This window comes from Oncorhynchus mykiss, chromosome 24 (assembly GCF_057628025.1).
Source record: "Oncorhynchus mykiss isolate SJ-2025 chromosome 24, ASM5762802v1, whole genome shotgun sequence".
Lineage (NCBI taxonomy): Eukaryota > Metazoa > Chordata > Actinopteri > Salmoniformes > Salmonidae > Oncorhynchus > Oncorhynchus mykiss.
Window position 1 is genome coordinate 2,527,543 of NC_143045.1, and position 22,054 is coordinate 2,549,596.

The following is a 22,054-nucleotide window of genomic DNA, read 5'->3' on the forward strand; positions in this document are numbered from 1 at the left end:
TTAACCTTGATTGAACTCGGTTGGCTCTGTTGAATTTCGAAGGCTGTTTGATTCCCGAATGAGAAATGAGAATAGACGACTAGACCGCAATGTATATTTGATTTTGAAATGGTCAAATAGCCCATGGGTTTATCCATAAGCATATTTCTTAATCCAGAGTGAATATTGATTGATATTGACTTTTATCACAATATATACTTACTGTAGGCCTACAATGGTGACAGCAGAAAATATGATGTTGAAAAGGGGAGTTACAGTAAATGGATATGGGAAGACTGGTAGATCACTTCAAGTTGTCTGCTGCTGAACTTGTCTGACTAAACCATGTGCTAGTCTCATTTTCAATGAGGGGTTGAGGAGAGGGAGAAGTGTGTGTGTGTGTGTGCGCGTGTGCGAACATACGTGTGTGTGTGTGTGTGTGTGTGTGTGTGTGTGTGTGTGTGTGTGTGAGGACAAACAGCTCTGCTTTCACCTCTATGGCTCTAGCTGTTGGATGACCCCACATGTGGACAATAAGGTCACACTTCACCTCAAACCACCTTTTTGGATGCTGCCTTCAAATGAAATAAAGACTTTCTTTGTGACCGTGGATTGTGCAGCTACAACACAGCAGAGCCATCCAAATAACTAAAATAACAGCAGAGCCATCCAAATAACAGCAGAGCCATCCAAATAACAGCAGAGCCATCCAAATAACAACAGAGCCATCCAAATAACAGCAGAGCCATCCAAATAACAGCAGAGCCATCCAAATAACTAAAATAACAGCAGAGCCATCCAAATAACTAAAATAACAGCAGAGCCATCCAAATAACTGTATTTCTATGTGTACTTCCGAATGGTTAAATGTCGTATCCTCTGCTCTCCCGATAGTGAGAGAAAGCAGCAGTCTCACTTGATCCATTGTTCTCATCCTTGTCATATGCCCTTCAAATCAATGTACTGTATTTGATGTTTGACATGTACTAATTTCCTAACTAATGTTAGGAAATTAGTACACCAAGCCACCAAGCCACTAATCCACTAGTCCTACAGAACACCTCCTATTGTATATTGATCTCCAGAAAATGTACTTCCTGACAAAGCACACAAGTAATAATGTATGAAGTTATAAAGATACTTGAATCATCCCATGCATACATGCATATATCTCATTGATAAGACATATGGCAATGGGTGTGTAGTGACCAGCAGGTGCTTCTATACTAAAGACGTTATGGAGATAGGAGGAGGGCAGCCTATTTTTTTTCTCTCACCGTAGTAACAGTCCCCTGGCAACGGACCGGAGTGCCAATTATTGCTAAAGTCCCCCAGGTTCTCCCATCTCACTCTGTGTATTGGTAGCATCAGCAGCGCCGGGAAAGTTTAGAAGCTTCATCGCATCAGGGGAAAACGCCATCGCTGACACAGTATGTCATTGGGATGTGTTTAATGATTCTTTTACCATGACATATTAGATTCCAAGATAGAGCTTTCGAGTACATTTGTGATTTCATTTTATTAACGTGTATTGTTTTTTACAATCCTGTTTTTCATATTTCTGTTACCGTGAGTCAGAACAGTGAGAATATTTCAAATGTCTTGATGGCAGTGGATGGAAATGTTTCCGCAATTATGAGATGATAGCAATAGATTGATTATATTTTATCAGTGAATTTGCAGTTGAAAATAATAATGCTAAATGAAAAAATGTTGATGGTCCTGTAATTGTTTTCTGGATTTTAGATTAATTGAGACAGTAAAATCAATAAATGTAGTGATTAATCATTTTCAAGTCTCAGTTCCAATGTAGTCTATTGCAGTATTTCAATAGTGGCTTCTGTGTTGCAGTCATAGCATCTCCCTGTATTTCCCAGGGCTCTGACCCTGGCCATATAGGCTCCTTTGCAGGAGGACAGGGGCTCCAAACCTTCCTCCTGCTGGATTAGTGAGTGAGAGAGAGAGAGCTAGAGAGAGAACGAAAACGAGAACGTGGGAGAAACATAGAGGATTCAGCATGGGGTCCAGCTCCTCTTCCTACGCCCCAAAAACCATCTATTTGGACGTGGATGGAAAGGTTCAGAAGGTGGGTCCTCCTCTATCAGGTTTATATTATCTCTATTTTCCCCAATTCCTTTTTCAGATCCCCCCCCCCCCCCCCCCCCCGATTTCTAACTGATACTAATCTCTCTAGATAAGGTAGGTCCACCTCTTTATGAAACCTCATAAACTAATTGTCTCTCTTTTTTCCCCATTCTTTTTTATCTTCAAACATTTTCTCAAAGTGTATCTATTATTCTCCGGATCAGCCGAGTTACCAGATTGCGCCATCAGCTATTTTCTCTACCATAGCTAGTCAGCATACTTGAAATGAAGTAGTGAACACCAATAATGAGTCTCTTATTACCTATCCATGAGTTCCATCCATTTTCATTAGCGCATATCCTGGTTGACCAGAAAATGAGATCCACAGACACAGTATCCATGTTCTTCTCTCAGTGTGAGAGAGGATGTACTCTGAGCTAGTCAGTGGGAGGGCTGGGGTCTCTCCATGGGGACTCCTGTATCAGAGTTAGACTCTCCAAAGTACCTTGTGTGATTACATCTCTTCGATCATTGAGGTCCCTGGCTGCAATGGTGGAGTCAACCAATAGACAGACTGGATGGTGAAATGGTGTATGTTTTTTGCTAGTATTGGTAGGCTACACTTAATATCCAGTGTGGTTTGACTACTGTAAGAATCAGGTGACCAAATCAAAAGCTCACCAAAGTCATATAATCTCTACAGGTGGCTAATGATCTTGACACAATGTGGGTTCATTATGGCTCCAAGGTTTTTGTTGGTTACCACACACCTAATCTCGTGCACCAGTCATGCTGTGCCACCTTGTTGCCTGTATGTTCTGTTTATTTCTACATTTGTGGTGAAAAAGTTGTGAATTCTCCTCAAAACATGAGTCAGGTGTGAGGCCTCTGAAATAGCTGTGTTTTCAATAAACCAAGAGGTTGTGTGACATTGTGTTTCACAGGTGTTTGTGGCATACTTTAAATGAGCACAGACAGTGCCACCTGTTGCTAGCATGTTCTATGCCTCCATTGTTTTCTACTCCCCCCTGAGTCTGAGGAAAACTAGATATGGTCCTGTGCGGCTCAGTTGGTGAAAGCACGTTGCTTTCAAGGGTTAAAGGTTAAATTCTCGCAAGGATCACATACAGGAAAACGTATGTCCCTCACTGTACTGTAAGGAAAACCAGAATTGTTTGGTGGGCTAATTCATTATCAAAGGGGGAAGAAACAGAACATGATATTTGTGAGCGTAGAAACATCACTAGCCTACCCAGTATGTTCTTGTTATCGCAGCTCCCGGGCCATTGCACTGTAATCATGTAATACATATACTGTAGATAACAATATAGGCTACTGTGTCTCATATTTGCTCTCATCATATGCTTCAACATCGTGGTGTGAGTGTCACCACCGACTCAGAAGATTGGGTGATCTCGCTCTCTGAGGCCGAAGTGAGTAAATCACTAAGAACTTAAAATGCTACGGGCCAAAGTCTTTCATCAGGTCAATGGTATTCCAGGGCGCGTTCTCAGAGCATGCACAGAACAGCTGGCATGCATATTCATGGTAATTTTCAACCTCTCCTTGTCCCAGTCTGTAATCCCCACATGTTTTAAGATAACCACCATCATTCCTGTTCCCAAGAACTCTAAGGGTTCATGCCACAATGACTACCGCCCTGTAGCACTCACATCTGTAATCAGGAAGTGCTTTGAGAGGCTGGCTATGGCACACATCAACTTCATCATCCCAGAGGAAAGAGGAATACGTGAGGAATAACGTGAGAATGCTGTTCATTGACTAGAGCTCAGTGTTCAACACTATTGTCCCCTCCAAGCTCGTCACCAAGCTTAGGACCCTGGGACTGAACACCTCCCTCTGCAACTGGATCCTGGACTTCCTAACAGGCCGACCCTAGGTGGTGAGGGTAGACAACATCACCTCCGCAACATTGACCCTCAACACGAGGGCCCCACAGGAGTGTGTGCTTACTCCCTTCTGTACTCCTTGTTCAACCACAACTGCGTGGCCATGCACAACTCCAACACCATCATCAAGTTTGCTGACGACACAACGGTGGTAGGCCTGATCACCAGAGACATCCTACTGGGAGGAGGTCAGTGACCTGGCAGTGTGGGGTCGGAAACAACGACCTCTCCCTCAACGTCAGTAAGACCAAGGAGCTGATCGTGGACTACAGGAAAGGGGTGGGGCAAGTACTCCCCCATCCACATCGATGGGGCTGCAGTGGAGAAGGTCAAGAGCTTCAAGTTCTTCCGTATCTAAATCACCTTGAACTTAAAATGCTATGGGCTCTCAAATCCTCAAAAAGTTATATAGCTGTACCATTGAGAGCATCTTGACTGGCCGCATCACTGCTTGGTATGGCAATAGTACCGCCCTCGATCGCATGGCACGACAGAGGGTGGTAAGGACAGCCCAGTACATAATGGGACCGAGCTCCCTGCCATCCAGGACCTCTATATCAAGAGGTGTGAAAGGAAGGCCCTGAAAATCGATTCCCACCACCTAAGCCATATAGACTATTCTCTAGTGCTGAGCGATTAATCGAAATGTCAGTCATTTTTCCATGTCGGCTCCATTACTTGAATTCCATTTCATTCATTTTTTTTCTCCTGTGGGCTCAATGCACACATTGCACTGCAGTTTCTTTAGAGATTTTTCCGATCATATGCCCGAACGGTGTGATGTAGTAAGGAGTTGTAGTTTCCAACAGGACAAATGTTCTACAATGACCATTATCCATTGCGGGGATAAACTTCTCCAGTCTATGTTTATTTTACGCTTGCTATGTAGGAGACAGAAGAATGTGAGATCAAGAAGTGGTACATAGAGAGCAGTTTCTTCAAGAGGCATCTCTACCTGAAAATACATGATCTAAGTGATTGGTCGTTGGTATTCAGCAGTCATAAAAGCATGCTGTATTTACCTTGAAGCACTACTAAAATATTGATTTTGTCAGACAGCATAGGCAGCAGCTCTATAGAGGTGAGATGATGACTTGGAATGAAATAATAAAGTCTTCAAATAAAACAAATAGAATATACACAACAACTGAAATATTTTACTCAAGTAAAGTAATATGAATAAATGATGGTTAACAAGTGATAAGCAGTAATGGGCAGTCACTACCATCATGGGACTTTTATTAATTGTTTTCATCTGTGTTGTTACAGCATTCAACCCACATAATGCATGGTGCATTTAATGTTGAAAAAATAAATAATTGAAACCGAAATCAACATTTTAATAATAAAATAAAAAAAATTGAATCCGAAACAGAAACCTCAGAAAGCACTAAACACTTTTTGTTCTACCTTGTCATTTTTACATTGTTATTGATTGCTGCATTGTTGGGGTTAGAGTTTGCAAGAAAGGCATTTCACTGTACTTGTGCACGTGACATTAAAACTTGAAACTTCTCTTATAGAATGTTGCATGTTATTCAATGGGTGGATTTAATCCTAGATGCTGATTGGTTAAAATCCCTTTCCAGCCAGTGTCTATTTGCAATGTTGCATTTGGTAGCATTTCAAATAGCTACTCCTTCTCTAATGGACCTGTCCTCCAATTTCTTTGGCTCATTAAATCTTGAATGCATTCCGGAATAAAAAATGGTCAATTCCCTCTGCATATTTAACCCACTTAGGACAAGTGAATCTACCGGATTTTGTTACCTTTGTACACCGACAAGCCTATTTCTTCAAGTCTGCTTTGATTTTGGATACATAGGGCCAGGCACTTAGTAAGCCCAGTATACTTGTGATGACACAAACCCCTGTTGTTATGGTCGCATAGAGTGGTTCAAGTAGAGACCTGAAAGTGACACATGTCTATTCAAGGGCTCGAGAGTTTGAGGGATTGTCTACTGCATCTGCTTGTGCAAAAGGTCTTCAAGTTGTTGGAGGCCAGCCAACATCGCCAGCTTAGATACACTTTACTTGACAATGAATCTCAGACAGACACAATATGAAACGAATGTGTACAATCAGTATACCACAAATAGGAACTAACATTGTTAACGAAATGCATTATCTGTTTTGACATTTCTGTGTATATTGCTGTGGTTTACAGAGAATGATACACACTCTCTCGCTGGGTTGATGAAGCAAGTACTGTACTTGTTGCTAGTATGTTGACGGAGTGTCGTATTATCTACGAGTTTGGGTTGGTCCCTGACAAGGGTAGAGTTGTTGAGTTCAGACACATTTTCAACTGCATGCCTTTGTGATTTAGTCCTCAATATTTGAACTCATAACATACAGGGCTCACTTGAAAAAGAGATGTGGATCTTAATGTGACTTCCCTGTTTAAATAAAGGATAAATACCTTTTAAAAAACACAATTGTTTTCTCTTTCCACTGTAGCCTTTTTTTCCTGTGAGACTCAGGTCTCACAGAGAGCAAACTGTTTTTAGGTGGCTTGAGATGCATAGGGAGACAGACAACTCTCACCATTCGTCTGCCCTTTTTTTTTCAGGTGGTTTTCAGTCGGCATTGTAGCCCGTGTGACATCAAGGAGCTCCTTTGTTCCTCGTCCAACATCCCCAGGTCAGTGACATTTCAGCTGCAGCCGTCTCCTTCCCTCGTCTCTCTCGCCATTCTCTCACAGTCACACATCAGTCGAAAGTATGCATGACACACAGCACATTTGTTTCAAGTTCACTACAAACGTATCGTCTCTCTCTATCCTGACTGAGCTTCATGAATGATAAGTAAACTACAAGTAAACACCAAGCGGCAAGTGTGTTGCGTTTTAGAGCATGTGAACAAGAAATGTAGGTTGCATTCTTAATGGATCTCTATATAGTGCACTACTTTGGTGCCCTGGTCAAAAGTAGTGCAATTTGGGAATAGGGTGCTTTGTGGAACGTAATTCTTATTATTTATTATTGTTGTTCCCCCTCCGTAGGAATACTGCCATCATGATGGTGGATCCTGAAGGGGCCCTGGTGTCCATAGACCCGACCATGCCTACCAACTCTCCCAAGTAACACGTCACCTTTACCCTAATCACCAAATCTCAATGATACAGTATTTGCTCGATTGAGCTCAGTCATAGAAAAGATTGAGCTCAGTCATAGAAAAGATTGAGCTCAGTCATAGAAAGGGATTCCTGACCGTTGTTAATCCAAAGAACGCATAGCCTATGTACTATGTGTAAAAATACTTTTCAAATGTTATGTAATCAACGACTTGATGAATGACGTTGGAATGTTGCTGACATGTTTTACAGCTCCTTGTACAAAGTCATTTCTTTGTCCACCGGTCAGCTCGGAGGTGAAGTATCAGCGCAATAGTTCAAATTCAGCAACACTTTTTAACCTTTGACCTTTTAGATCTGCATTCATTCTTACTCGCATAACTCACATAAAGCTATCACAACCAAACTTAAAAACAACGTTAAAACAACTCTGGGTACTAAACGTAATTTTTGATCACTAGAGTGATTTATTTTTGTTTGTTTGCGCCCACAGAGAAAGAAGACATGTTTCAAAATGTGTTATCTCAGGTGGCAGAGCAGTTCAGCAGGTAATTAGTGTGTTTATGTTTCACTGCAGACAGAAGCATTGCGCTTTAGCCTTTTCCCTTTCCGCAGAAATACCTCACCAGGGCCTTTTCAAACAAACCCCTTTCACATCTTTTTTTTTGCAGGGCTTTCCGAATCAACGAGCTGAAAACTGAGGTGACCAACAGACTGGCCATGTTGGAGAAAAGAGTTGAGTGTATGTGCAAGGTTTTTTTTGTTGTTTGACTATCGGTGTGTTTCTCTCTTTGTGTGTGTGTTGCTTCACTGTTACTGAATTCACCACTTTAGGTACTAACAGTCGTGTTGCCGTTACAGTGGAGGGACTGAAGGTTGTGGAGATTGAGAAGTGCAAAAATGACCTAAAGAAACTACGAGATGAGATGACATCCAGAGGCGGAGGGAGGTACGGTGACCTTTGACATCAATGACACTCACCAAGCCATGCTTCAGATTTCTTAGGATATTCTATAGTAAGACTTTTATGTTGGTTTTAAAATGTTGTTGCGATTTAGAGGAATCATACAGCTAGCCGATCAATGATACAAATATGATGTATTTAATCGTATCTCTTCAGAGTCGGGAACTGTCCCTGCAAGTACAACTTCTCAGACGATGGGAAGAAGCTTAATCCCAGACGTGACGTTCCAAGTTATCCAAAGGTACGGAATTAGGGGATTCTAGTAATATACAGTTATCCAAAGGTACGGAATTAGGGGATTCTAGTAATATACAGTTATCCAAAGGTACGGAATTAGGGGATTCTAGTAATATACAGTTATCCAAAGGTACGGAATTAGGGGATTCTAGTAATATACAGTTATCCAAAGGTACGGAATTAGGGGATTCTAGTAATATACAGTTATCCAAAGGTACGGAATTAGGGGATTCTAGTAATATACAGTTATCCAAAGGTACGGAATTAGGGGATTCCAGTAATATACAGTTATCCAAAGGTACGGAATTAGGGGATTCCAGTAATATACAGTTATCCAAAGGTACGGAATTAGGGGATTCCAGTAATATACAGTTATCCAAAGGTACGGAATTAGGGGATTCTAGTAATATACAGTAGGCTGTACGTTTTTTTTTTCTTCTCAAACCTAAAGATATGAATCACTTTGACATCCACTTTGACATCATTAATCCTAGGACTGACGCTGTGACTTCTCTCTCATTTCTACAGTACACCTTATCCCAGGAGACTATTGAAGCACTGAAGAAGCCAACATTCGATGTCTGGCATTGGGAACACAACGAGGTTAGTTCTCTTGAGATTCATTTATCTTCTGATATCCATCATAATTCCATCCAGGCCCTTATATAATCACATTTTTTGTAGTAAAACATTTGGAAGTATTTTCTCGAGTTGTGAACTTAAAGGAATAACTACACTCAAAAACGATATTTTAGTATTTTTTTCATTAGTCCAATTGTGCATGTCAGCAATCATGTTTTCAAGGTAGAGCACTTGTTGCGCCTTATGATGATGCGTGTAGTATTCTTTTAACTGTGTCTTTGAACGGTGGTTTAGATGCTGAGCTGCTTGGAGTACATGTACCATGACTTGGGACTGGTGAAGGAATTCAACATGAACCCCATCACTCTCAAACGCTGGCTGGTAAAAGTAGAACTGTATAAAAGCAATTACCTCAATGTGCAAGTGGATATGCAATTGATATGGTACAACAACTTCAAAGAAGAGAACCTAAAAGCATTGATGACTATTTGGATAGTTTGATTGACAGCTTTCTTTCTCACAGCTGGGCATTCAGGAGAACTATCGCAGCAACCCGTTCCACAACTTCCGCCACTGCTTCTGTGTCAGTCAGATGATGTATGGCATGATTAACCTGTGTAACCTGCCGGTAAGAAACCACTGTCCTAATATAATATCATACAAGCCATTTACCAGACACACGTGATCTTTAACTAAGGTCCAGACTTTTTTCCTGGTCAGGTCAGGTGGTAAGGAAAAACCTCCTGGCACCTTGTATTAGAGATTAGAGACATCAACACGTTCTGTGTGTGTTCCTCAGGAGAAGATGACTCTGACGGACATGGGCATTCTCATGACAGCTGCAGTGTGCCACGACCTGGACCACCCCGGCTACAACAACACGTAAGTGCCCAAAGGTTCCTACTATGCGCCTACGTTCCCACTGCTCTACAGCCTTGACTTAGATATCTGAATAGATGTGGATGACAGACACAATACGGATGTTTTGGAACTCCTTAAATACTGTTATTACATGGTGGAAATGGTCCAATCCATACTTCCAGTTTTGATGTAAGGTCGGGAGTTCCGTCCTGACCATGTGACATGGCCAGGGTAAAACTCTGGGTCCTGGTGATTATAGGCTTCCCTGGTCAGGTCATGTTGTCAAGGAAAACTGATTCATGTCACAGAGGTTTATTTTGCCTGTCAGGTATCAGATCAATGCTCGCACAGAGCTGGCTGTGCGTTACAACGATATATCTCCCCTGGAGAACCATCACTGCGCCGTGGCCTTCCAGATCCTCTCGCTGCCCGAGTGCAACATATTTGCCAACGTTGAGTTGGAGGCCTACAAGCAGATCCGACAGGTAGGTGGTGACCTAGGCTAATGCACAATGATTCTTTCTGCATACCAAATGGCACCCTATTACCTACTTAGTGCACCACTATTGACAGAAGTAGTGCACTATATGGGGCGGCAGGTAGCCTAGTGGTTAGAGCGTTGGACTAGTAACCGAAAGGTTGGAAGATCGAATCCCCGAGCTGACAAGGTAAAAAATCTGTCATTCTGGCCCTGAACAATGTCCCACTGTTCCTAGGCCGCCATTGAAAATAAGAATTTGTTCTTAATTGACTTGGCTAGTTAAATAAAGGTACAATAATAATATTTTTATCATACAGCCTTTGTCTCTTTGCATTTCCTTCTCTCTAACTAACCACAAGATGTTTTGAGTTGGCCTAAGGCAGGAGGGGGATTTCATAATTTGTGATGATTCCATCTCCCTTTTACAGGCCATCATTACCCTGATCTTGGCCACAGACATGGCCCGGCATGGAGAGATATTAGACTCCTTCAAACATAAAGTGGACAGCTTTGACTTCACCAACGAGGAGCATGTCACATGCGTACGTATTGTACATCACATGACATCAACTGACTATGTATACTGTACATAGGGCGGCAGGGTAGCCTAGTGGTTAGAGTGTTGGACTAGTAACCGGAAGGTTGCAAGTTCAAACCCCCGAGCTGACAAGGTACAAATCTGTCGTTCTGCCCCCCACTGTTCCTAGGCCGTCATTGAAAATAAGAATTTGTTATTAACTGACTTGTCTAGTAAAATAAATAAAAACATCAAGATGTGCCAAATAGGTATACCTTTGTACCAGGAATAGCCTCAGGAAATGACAGAAACTAGGAGGGGTGCTCTATAACAAAGACATGGATGGAAAAATAGGGCATACCCAAGAAAGACTTTGAATAGTGGCCTGGAGATACACTATAAATACAAAGGTATGCGGACACCCCTTCAAATTTGGGGATTCGGCTATTTCAGCCACATTACAGGTGTATAAAATTGAGCATGCAATCTCCATAGACAAACATTGGCAGTAGAATGGCCTTACTGAAGAGCTCAGTGACTTTCAACTTGGCATTGTCATAGGATACCACCTTTCCAACAAGTCAGTTTGTCAAATTTCTGCCCTGAGAGAGCTGCCCCGGTCAACTGTAAGTGCTGTTATTGTGAAGTGGAAACATCTAGGAACAACAACGGCTTGGCCGTGAAGTGGTAGGCCACACAAGCTCGCAGAACAGGAACGCTGAAGCACATACTGTGGCACAAAAATAACATCTGTCCTCGGTTGCAACACTCACTACCAAGATCCAAACTACCTCTGGAAGCAAGGTCAGCACAATAACTGTTTGTCGGGAGCTTCATGAAATGGGTTTCCATGGCTGAGCAGCCGCACTAAGACCGCAAAGCCAAGTGTCAGCTGGAGTCGTGTAAAGCTCTCCTCCAAGAGTGGAAACGTGTTCTCTGAAGTAATTAATAAAGCTTTACCATTTGGCAGTCCGGTCTGGGGGATTCCAGGAGAACACTACCTGCCCGAATGCATAGTGCCAACTGTAAAGTTTGGTGGAAGAGAAACACTGGTCTGGGGCTGATTTTTATGGTTCGGGCTAGCCCCTTAGTTCCAGTCTTATCGCTTCACATACAATGACATTGTAGACGATTCTGAGCTTCCAACATTGTGGCAACAGTTTAGGGAAGGCCCTTTCCTGTTTCAGCATGAAAATGCCCCCATGCACAAAGCGAGGTCCATACAGAAATGATTTGTCGAGATCGGTGTAGAAGAACTTGACTGGCCTGCCCTGACCTCAACCCCATCGAACACCTTTGGGATGAATTGGAACACCGACTTGCGAGCCAGGCCTAATCGCCCAACATCGGTGCCCGACCTCACTAATGCTCTTATGGCTGAACGGAGGCAAGTCCCCACAGCAATGTTCCAACATCTATCGGAAAGTTTCCAGAAGATTGGAGGCTGTTTATAGCAGAAAAGGGGAGGTCAACTCCATATTAATGCCCATGATTTTGGAAAGCGATGTTCAACGAGGAGGTGTCTACACACTTTTGGTCGTGCAGTGTTATGTGATTGTAATGGAGTTAAGAACGTACTGTAAACTCACTCCACAGCGATCTGGAAATGTTGCAGACGGAGATATCGAACTAGATATTTTTTGATAGCTCAAACGGTTGGTATGTTGTCAAAGAGGGCAGTCACGTGTGTCTCCAAGCAGAGGATCACTGGTCCAAGCCCGACACAGGTACAGTGGAAGACAGGGACAGGGTCGGTGGAAGACGCTAAACTGTTAGCAGCACACGGATGTCTGTTTCATGATGTCAGATGTCCTATCCTATGGAATAAAGCCAGAGGGTTCTAAGATAAAGTGCCTGTGTTAACCTTAAGTGCTCCAAAGCCTTTTACCACAAGCACAGTGCCGTGAAAAAGTTTTTGCCCCCTTTAAAAATGTTCTCTACTTTTGCATTATTTTTGATACTGAATGTTATCAGATCTTCAACCAAACCAATAACACAACAATTACATACTTATTACAGGTTCCCTTGATCTAATATTAGGTTTTGGTTGAAGATCTGATAACATTCCGAATAAAAGAATATGCAAAAATAGAGAACATCAGAAAGTGGACAAACACTTTTTCACGGAACTGTAGACCTTTCCTGAAAAGTCACACTAGCTAGCCAATGCTAAGAACTATGGTTGTGTTGCCATGATGCACAGTGAAAATGACTTTGTATTCCTTGGCTGTTATGTGTGCAGCTGAAGATGGTTCTGATCAAATGCTGCGACATCTCCAACGAGGTCCGGCCAACAGAGGTGGCCGAACCCTGGGTGGACTGTCTGCTGGAGGAGTACTTCATGCAGGTGACCTCGATCCAGTCTAATCATGTCTAATAATGTGTAATAAGAAAGTCTAATAATAGTGAGTCTAGTAATGGTGTTGATTGGATTTTTGGAGTGAAAACAGGGTTCGGCTGTCACTCTTGAAGTTGTGCATGCTTTCTTTAGAAGGGTCAACAAACAAAAAAATCATCGACATTTCGGCCATCTTGGCCTTCATCGGGGTGAGTCTGTCGATAAGAATGATGTCATGAAAGAGCGGAGGTGACATGTACAAACCCTCCTGTCTCGGGAATTGACAGAGTGACAGGGAGAAGACTGAAGGGCTGCCGGTGGCTCCGTTTATGGACAGAGACAAAGTGACCAAGCCCACTGCCCAGATCGGATTCATCAAGTTTGTCCTCATCCCAATGTTTGAGACAGTCCTGAAGGTAGGCGTGTGTGTTTTAACCACAAAGCAAATGTCACAGCATAAACATAGTGTGTAAGCGCAGTATGCGCGTGGCAGTGTTGGCGTTTGTGCACACGAGCGTGTGTGCATGCGTGCCGCCTGTGAGTGTTTGTGTGTGCTTCCGTTTGTACACGTCTCTTATATTTCATGACCTCTTGAAAACAATGCCAGTGGATAATTGCATATTGACTAGAAAAGGCTGCTGTCCTGAAGACCTACCCACCAACCTCCCCTGTGTGTGTTGCAGCTCTTCCCCCAGATTGAGGAGATCATGGTGCAGCCTCTGAGAGACTCTAGAGACCACTATGAGGAGCTGAAGCAGATCGATGATGCCATGACAGAGGTATGAAAACAGTTCACATTTAATAATTACAATGTCCTTCAGGGTTGGGGTCAATTCCATTTCAACTCCAGTCAAATTCCAATTCCCGATTTTCCTCGTTGGAAAAACATTGGACAGAATTGGAATTTCTTATTAGTCACGATCAACCAGGGTATTTGTATCCTGGGGAGGTGTCCAACCACTTTCTAACATAAAGGTGTGTCTTTTGTTCAATGAGGCACAGAAGAAGAAAACGGAAAATATGTCATTAGGAGGGAAGAAGAAGTAAGCTTTGCTGCTGCTGTGAGCACAGTGGTACTGTGTAAGTAACGGACTCTGATTGGCCGGTAGTGTTAGTCCTGAGTGCCCCCTCTCTCTTCTGCCTCTCTCCAGTCTGCCAACAACAACACTGCTGCAAGCTAGTGAGCTCGCTATAGTAGGAGCACAAAGTTTTCTTCTACTACGACCGCACAATATTTTCATCACTCTGAATTTGCTTTCGAAAAAAGAACCGAATAAACCAAAAGAATCAGCTCAACTCTACTGCATTTAAAAAAATAAAAAAAAGTGTTTTCACAAAAATAACAACAGACTGTTTGAGTACTTGGAACCACTAGCAAGATGAGGCTCCTCCGTTGAAGATGAGGTTTATAGTTAAATGATTCAGTTCTATAGTATTCCCCTCCAATTTGCACCAATCAGTCCTGGCCCTTGGGAGGGAGGGCACTCACCTCAACACCAAAAAAACGAAGCGGGGTCATTTACATAGACCTGCAGCCCAGTGGCAAAAGCAAAGTGGTGAAAACGTTGCGCTGTCTAAACGTCATCAATGTGTGTAGTGGGATTCGTCACAAACTCATTGATAACGTTCTGACGACCGAATGGCATCTTCCCCGTCTACGATTTGACAGTTTTTCTCTCCCATTGCTGTGTGTGGTTTTGCAAGGTCATAGTGTGCAAGATTTTCCACAGCGAAGAGCATTGTGATGGATGGAGCCAAATCACAATCAAGAATGCTTTGTCCTCTTAAAGCACATTGTGTGTGTGTGCGTGTGCGTGTGCGTGTGCGTGTGTGTGTGTGTGTGTGTGTGTGCCACTTACTCAGAATCCTGTCTCTGGAGAATGCAGTCTGATATCCTGATGTGCTTGTTTCATTTTAGGGCTCTGGCTCTCGTTTTATGATCCAAAAATTCAAAAAGGTCGTGGGTCGTCCTGATCTGCGTCTTTGAAGACAAGATGGAGGGTGAAAAGAGTTCTCTTCTACACACTGAGCCAGCCTCAGACTACATGAAACACCCTGGGTGATCTCCACTGTTTTGTTATGGACATTACAGAAGGACAATGTCTCTGTTTCAATGTCCACACTAGCATACTACTTAGGATGAAGTCATGTATCAGGGACATTGGAATATAGCCAATGTGTGTTCTTACTGTAATTTCTGAAAGCTATTTGGTCATTGTAGGTATCAATTACTGTGTTCACACAGGCAGCCTATTTCTGATGTTTTTGCCCAATAATGGGCAAATGATCTGATCGGATTGATCAAAAGACCAAACATTTGGAAAATTGGTCTGTCGGTGTATACTATCATAATTTCTGAGTGACAATTGGTCATTGTAGGTATCAACATGCCATATTTTCTGCTTTCTGTTTTTAGTCACACTTGTTGATGTTGCCTATTACAAATAGCAACTAAGTTGTATGCTAGAACACTCTCTTTTCCTTTTCAGTTCTCCTATTCAAATGCAAAACTGTTTCTGAAACCGTTTGAATAAATGGACTCTTGATTTAAACATGTCAAGTACACAGCATATTTTAACATAATTCCGAGGGTTAAACATTATTCCAACAAATTCAACAAATTATTCCCCAGTGTGTGCACTGAATTAATTTACATAAATTCATATTTTGAGGTTTGTGTATTAGCACATCCATTGTTGTGCAGTATATTCATGCTGAGATACATGTTGTAAGTTATTACAAAAGTGTTTCATTACAATCTAAAATGTTATTCTCATATTGTTTTTAGTTTTGCATAGCACATCCTACATAAACTGTGTAAAATACAGTACAGTTGTAAAAACAAACATCCTTTTATATTACATTTGTCACCTAGTAATAAACTCCACCAGTATTTTGAAAAGGTACAGGTTAAGAAGAGATTAACATGCACAGTAGTGTCTGATTTTCATCTCAGAATGTAATTCTCATCGAAGGTTCATGAGTCATGCCATTGACTCTTCTCTGATTGGTGCAGGGATGAATGAACCAATGGGAGGTCAAGCTCAGGAGTCTTTGAAAATGTATGTACTTTACTTGATATCTGTATTCTATTGTTTATGCTTCATGCACAATATGGATGGCCCTTGCTTACGCTTGGATTTCCTACTCATTGTCATTTAGGAAAACCATTTTAAGAGCGTAGTAGCCTATAGCTTAATGCTTTTTGACTAGGTATGTGTTGAAACAGGACCTCTTCGCCAGTTTTGTTGTACCACCCCAAGCTACCACATTTCTCTTTAGTGTCCCTCCACAAAGATAAGTGGGTGGTATTCAACAGGTACAGTAGATTTACTAGTGCCTGTTTTATAACCTTTTTTGATTGCAACCTGTTTCACATTTTCAAGAGTGATTATTGTCCATCTGTAAGACGATACTTACATGGTGATTACACTTTTTATGACCTACATGATTCGGAGGACAATTGGATGATAAAGTATATGGCCCCGAAGAATCCAAAGAGATAGGATGTCAATACTGACTTTAATGTTTGCTGCAGGTCTGCTGCTAAATGCTGATGGCAAGGGATGGAAAGAACTTTCCTCTGCTTGTTTCCTGTGCCAGTTGGCTTCATGTCCAATACCTTTTCACCTCTTTTCTCAATCTGTTTGATGGGTTCTTGGGGCTGAACTTAGGTCCTGTGAGTATAGCCTAGTCCTTTTGTTTAGAGGGAAGTAAGTATCTTTATTCCTCGTGTTGCATGAAAGTAATCACTAGGCCTTGCAATTTTTTGGGGTATCTTTCTGATAAATTCTGCTTTGCTTGTAAACTATTTGTTTTAGGTCTTTGTTTGATTCTCACGGCAGTATAATTTTGCTGTTTTCTTTCATTCCAATTACTAATAAACACCCCTCAGACATGTCTTATCCTGTTGATGATGGGGCAGCAAGAGAGTGAGTTAACTCCTGAGACAATTATAACCTTTTTACATCACTCAAGTTTGTTCAAAGAAAAGACAACTCTCAGTTGACACTGAGAGACACGTCTGAAGTCTTTGAATGAAAGTAATTACCCTCCAGCCCCCTCTCCCTTTCTCCTTCCCTCTCTCCCTCCCTCCTTTGCGCAGTTCTCACTTGCGTGCAAGACATCAAGACCCACAGTATTTACATTAACCAGAAGGAATGCTTTAATTAGCCATGACAGACTCTTATCACGAAGGAGATGCTGTTGCTTTGCCAAGCAGAGCTAAAGGGACATATTGATATCCTTTAATATACACTACCGTTCAAAAGTTTGGGGTCACTTAGAAAAGCTATTTTTTCCCCCATTAAAATAACATCAAATTGATCAGAAATACAGTGTAGACATTGTTAATGTTGTAGCTGGAAACAGCAGATTTTTGTATGGAATATCTACATAGGCGTACAGAGGCCCATTATCAGCAACCATCACTCCTGTGTTCCAATTGCACGTTTTGTTAGCTAATCCAAGTTCATCATTTTAAAATGCTAATTGATCATTAGAAAATCCTTTTGCAATTATGTTAGCACAGCTGAAAACTGTTGTCCTGTTTAAAGAAGCAATAAAACTGGCCTTCTTTAGACTAGTTGAGTATGTGTAGCATCAGCATTTGTGGGTTCGATTACAGGCTCAAAATGGCCAGGAATAAAGACATTTCTTCTGAAACTCGTCAGTCTATTCTTGTTCTGAGAAATGAAGGCTATTCCATTCGAGAAATTGCCAAGAAACTGAAGATCTCGTACAACGCCGTGTACTATTCCCTTCACAGAACAGCGCAAACTGGCCCTAACCAGAATGGAAAGAAGAGTGGGAGGCCCCAGTGCACAACTGAGCAAGAGGACAAGTACATTTAAGGGTCTAGTTTGAGAAACAGACGTCTCACAAGTCCTCAACTGGCAGCGTCAGTAAATACTCCGGGATGTGGTAATCTGACCCCACTAAAAGCTCTGTACAGGCCCTTATCATGGCTTATCAAGTAAATGTTGTTCTTTAAACTGAATTTGTCAGTGAAAGTGTGTTGGAGATAAGTTCACTGGAATGTTAATCATAAGTGATTAAATCTGCGTTCACCACAATGTTTGAAACTCATAGAAGAGCGAAACACATTAAGTGAGACTGCCAGATAGTTATGTCTACATGTTTTAGTTTTTTGGATTACTTTGACTCACCCATCATGGATAGGTCAAGATGGGCCACATTCAGATTTCAAAATTCAATGGAGGGCCACACAGATCTTTATTTGACCTATTTGTTCTTCAAAATCAATTTGCAGCCCGAAAAAAGGGCAGTTATTTCATTATAGCTTGATTATGATTTTGCCATATTTTGTTATCATGTTTAAGAAGTTTCAAGTGTAGCCTGGAGTACTTTTTTCATGTAAAGAAATATTTTGTGCATCTTGTGGAAAAGAGAACTATGTACGTTCTTTCTTTCCTCCGTGTGCATTTAGAGACAAGCATGATATGTAAAAGCTGTCAATGTGTAGCAGCTTGCAATATGATTAGCTTATAGGAACACAGAAAATTATTTGAAGTTGCAGAGCCATTTTGGACTGCCCAGTACATGCATCTCCCCTCACCATGCTCCCTCGATCTTTCTCTTTCTTTCTTTCTCTCTCTCTCTGCACAGAGCGCCCCCTAGGCTCAGAGTCTCTTCCCTGGCTGTTTTTGTAAATTACTAGGGTCAAAGGTCAGTGTGTGGGCTTAGAGGACAGTGATGTTGTTTTAAACCCCTCCATCAGCAGGCCTTTTTCGAGGGGAATTTCTGCTGCAGCTGCAGGCTCTATCATGACCCATGAACCTATAGCCTTCATTCCAGCATTCTTCACAGAGCAGCAACATGGCAACCTACATGCCTTGTACATACCAACTACTTTCTCGGAGAACGGTCAGTGAAGATCGCATTTAAGATTCTCCACATTTAAGCTAAAAAAAGTGGTTCTTCTTCAGACCAGGCATAATGGCTATACGGTATTGTGAGTCACTCTCGTTCTTTTCATTGCTGACCATGCAGACAGAGAGGACAGAGAGGACGACTCAGTGCTGACCAGTCCAGACACAGACCGTTTCAAGTGCTCAGATGAGAGACAAAGGCATGCTTTTTTTTATTTTTATGAGAACTGCTGTTAAACTCAAGGATGTTCCTTTCTTGACTCCCACATGCACAAGAATGTCAGATTCCAACGGATCTCCGGGTAGGGGCCAGGGAGGAGAAGACAAGGCAAATACACACAAAGGTAGTATGCCCCTCTTTTCTCATGCAATTCTCTGGACTATTTATGGGAGTATCGCAACTCATTGAACTGTTACACTTTCTACATGTTTGACGAGCCTGGAAGACCTCACACATTGGAAGCAGAGTACTTCACACAGACACCTGTATCAGCTCCAGGTCGTTAACTTTACAGGATGTCAGGACGCAGCGTAAGATTCCTCAAAACAGAGAGCACATACTGTTTTTATTGAGCCAGGTCCATTCTCCTATTCTCATTCAACATTTAATGTATCACAACTTCTTCTGACATGTGAGAGCAGTTTACTCAGCATGTGAGCTATCCCTTGACTATAAAACCTCTGTTTTTCATCAATAAGGCAATCTTTCAAAGGCAACGTTCTTTTACTAAAATATTGAGAGATCTTGTTTCCTAAAGAGCTTTGGTGGCTATGGAGGCTCACCCATCTTAACGTATACATGTCCTGCATACCAGCATTTACCAGTGCTCTATCCACAAAATGTGATAGCATAACATCCCACATCCAAGTCAAACACATCTGATTTTCAGCAATAGATGTTTTCAGAGAATGGTCTTATCTTGGACGAGCTTCTGTTTTTCTGCCCTCTTATCAAACGTCTTTCTTCAGTTAGTAGGAGAAGAGCTGGAACTAAATGCTAGTTACAGTAATACTGTAATTGAATGTTCCTCTTCCCTAACCTCTATTTTTAGACTGGGAAGGGTCTCACTTAACTTTAAAACGTTGCAGGAACGTTCATACCGTACTCATTCATTTTAGGAAGAGATCTTGGAACCAGTTGATTGATTTGAAACAGACACCTAGGGCATTGTTAAAACAACATGGAAAAGGTTTATTTTTCGAGAGCTGACATATATGTCACGTAGTGGATGGTTCCAAAATACCTCATCATATCTTCATATGCACCTCCACTGAAAAACGTGAGGGAAATTGCCAGTTCACATCACACAACAGTGTGTACTCTATGCATTGTAGATTACCATGAAGAGTAACTCCCTTGCCATTGTCAAATATAATCTTTATTATTTTATCTTTATTCCTCCACATATTATGTGCAGCCTGCTATTCAACTCTATTAGGCCTACAACTAACAATTGCAAGACTTACAGTATCTACATTCATTTTACAACGTTTGCTGCTGTAGACTGTTAAATTAGTGATTATTTAATCCAAATTAGACTGTCAGAAGACTCCAAAATCTAAAAGATTCAGCTTAATCCAGATCAGAGCAAAAATCAGGTTGTTAAAAGAAAACGACCAAACGGAATTGTTTACGCCGCAGTAATCTTGTGCAGGCATCTTGATTGTGTGTTGGCAAAACATCAGCAGCGGCACAGCGACCGCTGGCCCACACGGCAATTACACTGTGCTCTTATCCGAATGAATAGCAGGCCTGTTGTCAGCCCGGGCCTGCCGGCAGGCAACCATGCACTCTCTCTCTCTGGGCTGTCCTGCCGCTACTATACACACCTCTCTCTCTCTCTCTCTCTCTCTCTCTCTGTGTGTTTCAGTCTCTCTCTTTCTCTCTCAGGTCATGAATGCACACTTATTGCAGACCACTCGCCTTGCACTCTGATTCCTGTCACCAGCCACTCATGACCTCTCATACTTATGTGGACTTTCACTCACCAAAGCAATTTGGGGATTTACAGTGCGGTGGAGAAGACTATAGGATAACAGTTGGAGAAGTCTATTTCAGTACACAATCTTCTTATCCTTTCATTCATTGCATATCTTTACATATAACTAGTGTCTCTGACGAAATTCGGGAAAACCAACAGAAAAACTAAACGTATACAGTAAGAAGGGACGGCTGAGCAACGAAAAGTGTGTCAAAAGGTTCCCTCAGAATGACCCCAACACAACCGTAACATCTTCCAGATCAACCTCCCACAGTACGTAATTGTTCCTTTGACCTTTTGAGTCTTAATGCCATTTGTGGTAACCGTTCCATGAGTTTGATTAAACACAGCTTATCCTGACATCCACAGCAGATGGGCCGGGATCATGCGCTTCAGTACCACAGCACCCTCATTTAATCAACAGCACCTGATAGTTTGCAGGAGATTCTTGGCAGACCAGTCCTTCATACAGCTCTTCACCGCTGTATTGCAGATATTTTCCTCTGGTTAGAAAAATACCGGGTTCCGTGCAGCCAACCTCATGGTGAGCTCTTATTTATAACTTTGGGTGTCAGTAAACATAATAATTCTGAGGATTTTGATGGATCAAGGCCCATCTGATCTGTACACCCAAGGATATGACAGGCTCTCCCTGTTCTGTAATTAGGAGGTTGTAGATGGGAGAAACTAAAGACAACGTCTTCTTGCGTACGGCAGCAGTCTAAAGATAAGAGGAGTCCTAGCAGGTATTACATCATAAGAGCTTTGACCTGACATAAACGGGGAAAGATAAATTATACCTTCATCGGCTGTGTTTAAAGTGGGATAGTCTTTCATCATGCACTGGGATCTGGCAGGAAAGGTCTTCCCTGGGGTTTAATTCTCCCCCAATGAGTCCAAACATGTTTGTTTATTTTTATAATTCAAAATACTTTTTTTGTCTCTCTTCTCTCCCTTCGACTCCTTGAATTTCCATGGAACTGTGCTTAGGATTCCTGCTGTAGAGCTGTGTGCGTATCCCTTGGAACGAGAGGAGTTAGATTCTCTCTCGCTCTTTACTCTTCTTCATTCTGTCTTTACTCTGAGCTGTCGTCGTCGTCCCCCCCCCCCCCCTCGGACGTGCTGCCGCTGGAAGGATCCCATCTGGACGC

At 42.0% G+C, this 22,054-nt stretch overlaps 1 protein-coding gene across 3 annotated transcripts; it reads left to right on the forward strand.

Annotated features, from left to right (window-relative positions):
- The first annotated feature begins 1,231 nt into the window (after positions 1–1,231).
- Positions 1,232–17,695, forward strand: LOC110503535 (high affinity cGMP-specific 3',5'-cyclic phosphodiesterase 9A). 3 transcript variants are annotated; one of them, XM_090219100.1, is made up of 20 exons: positions 1,232–1,409; positions 1,857–2,065; positions 6,547–6,617; positions 6,979–7,056; positions 7,303–7,346; positions 7,544–7,598; positions 7,722–7,792; positions 7,912–7,999; positions 8,171–8,255; positions 8,780–8,854; positions 9,128–9,214; positions 9,357–9,461; positions 9,633–9,715; positions 10,023–10,179; positions 10,604–10,717; positions 12,935–13,039; positions 13,318–13,446; positions 13,714–13,809; positions 14,027–14,110; positions 14,949–17,695. In XM_090219100.1, the coding sequence occupies exons 2-19, from the start codon at positions 1,997–1,999 to the stop codon at positions 14,075–14,077; spliced, it is 1,563 nt and encodes a 520-aa protein (XP_090075226.1). In that variant the 5' UTR covers positions 1,232–1,409; positions 1,857–1,996; the 3' UTR covers positions 14,078–14,110; positions 14,949–17,695. The 3 variants fall into 3 exon arrangements, with proteins under 3 accessions (XP_090075226.1, XP_090075227.1, XP_090075225.1); XM_090219101.1 differs by having other exon boundaries at positions 14,033–14,110; XM_090219099.1 differs by lacking the exon at positions 14,027–14,110.
- The last annotated feature ends 4,359 nt before the right edge of the window (positions 17,696–22,054 follow it).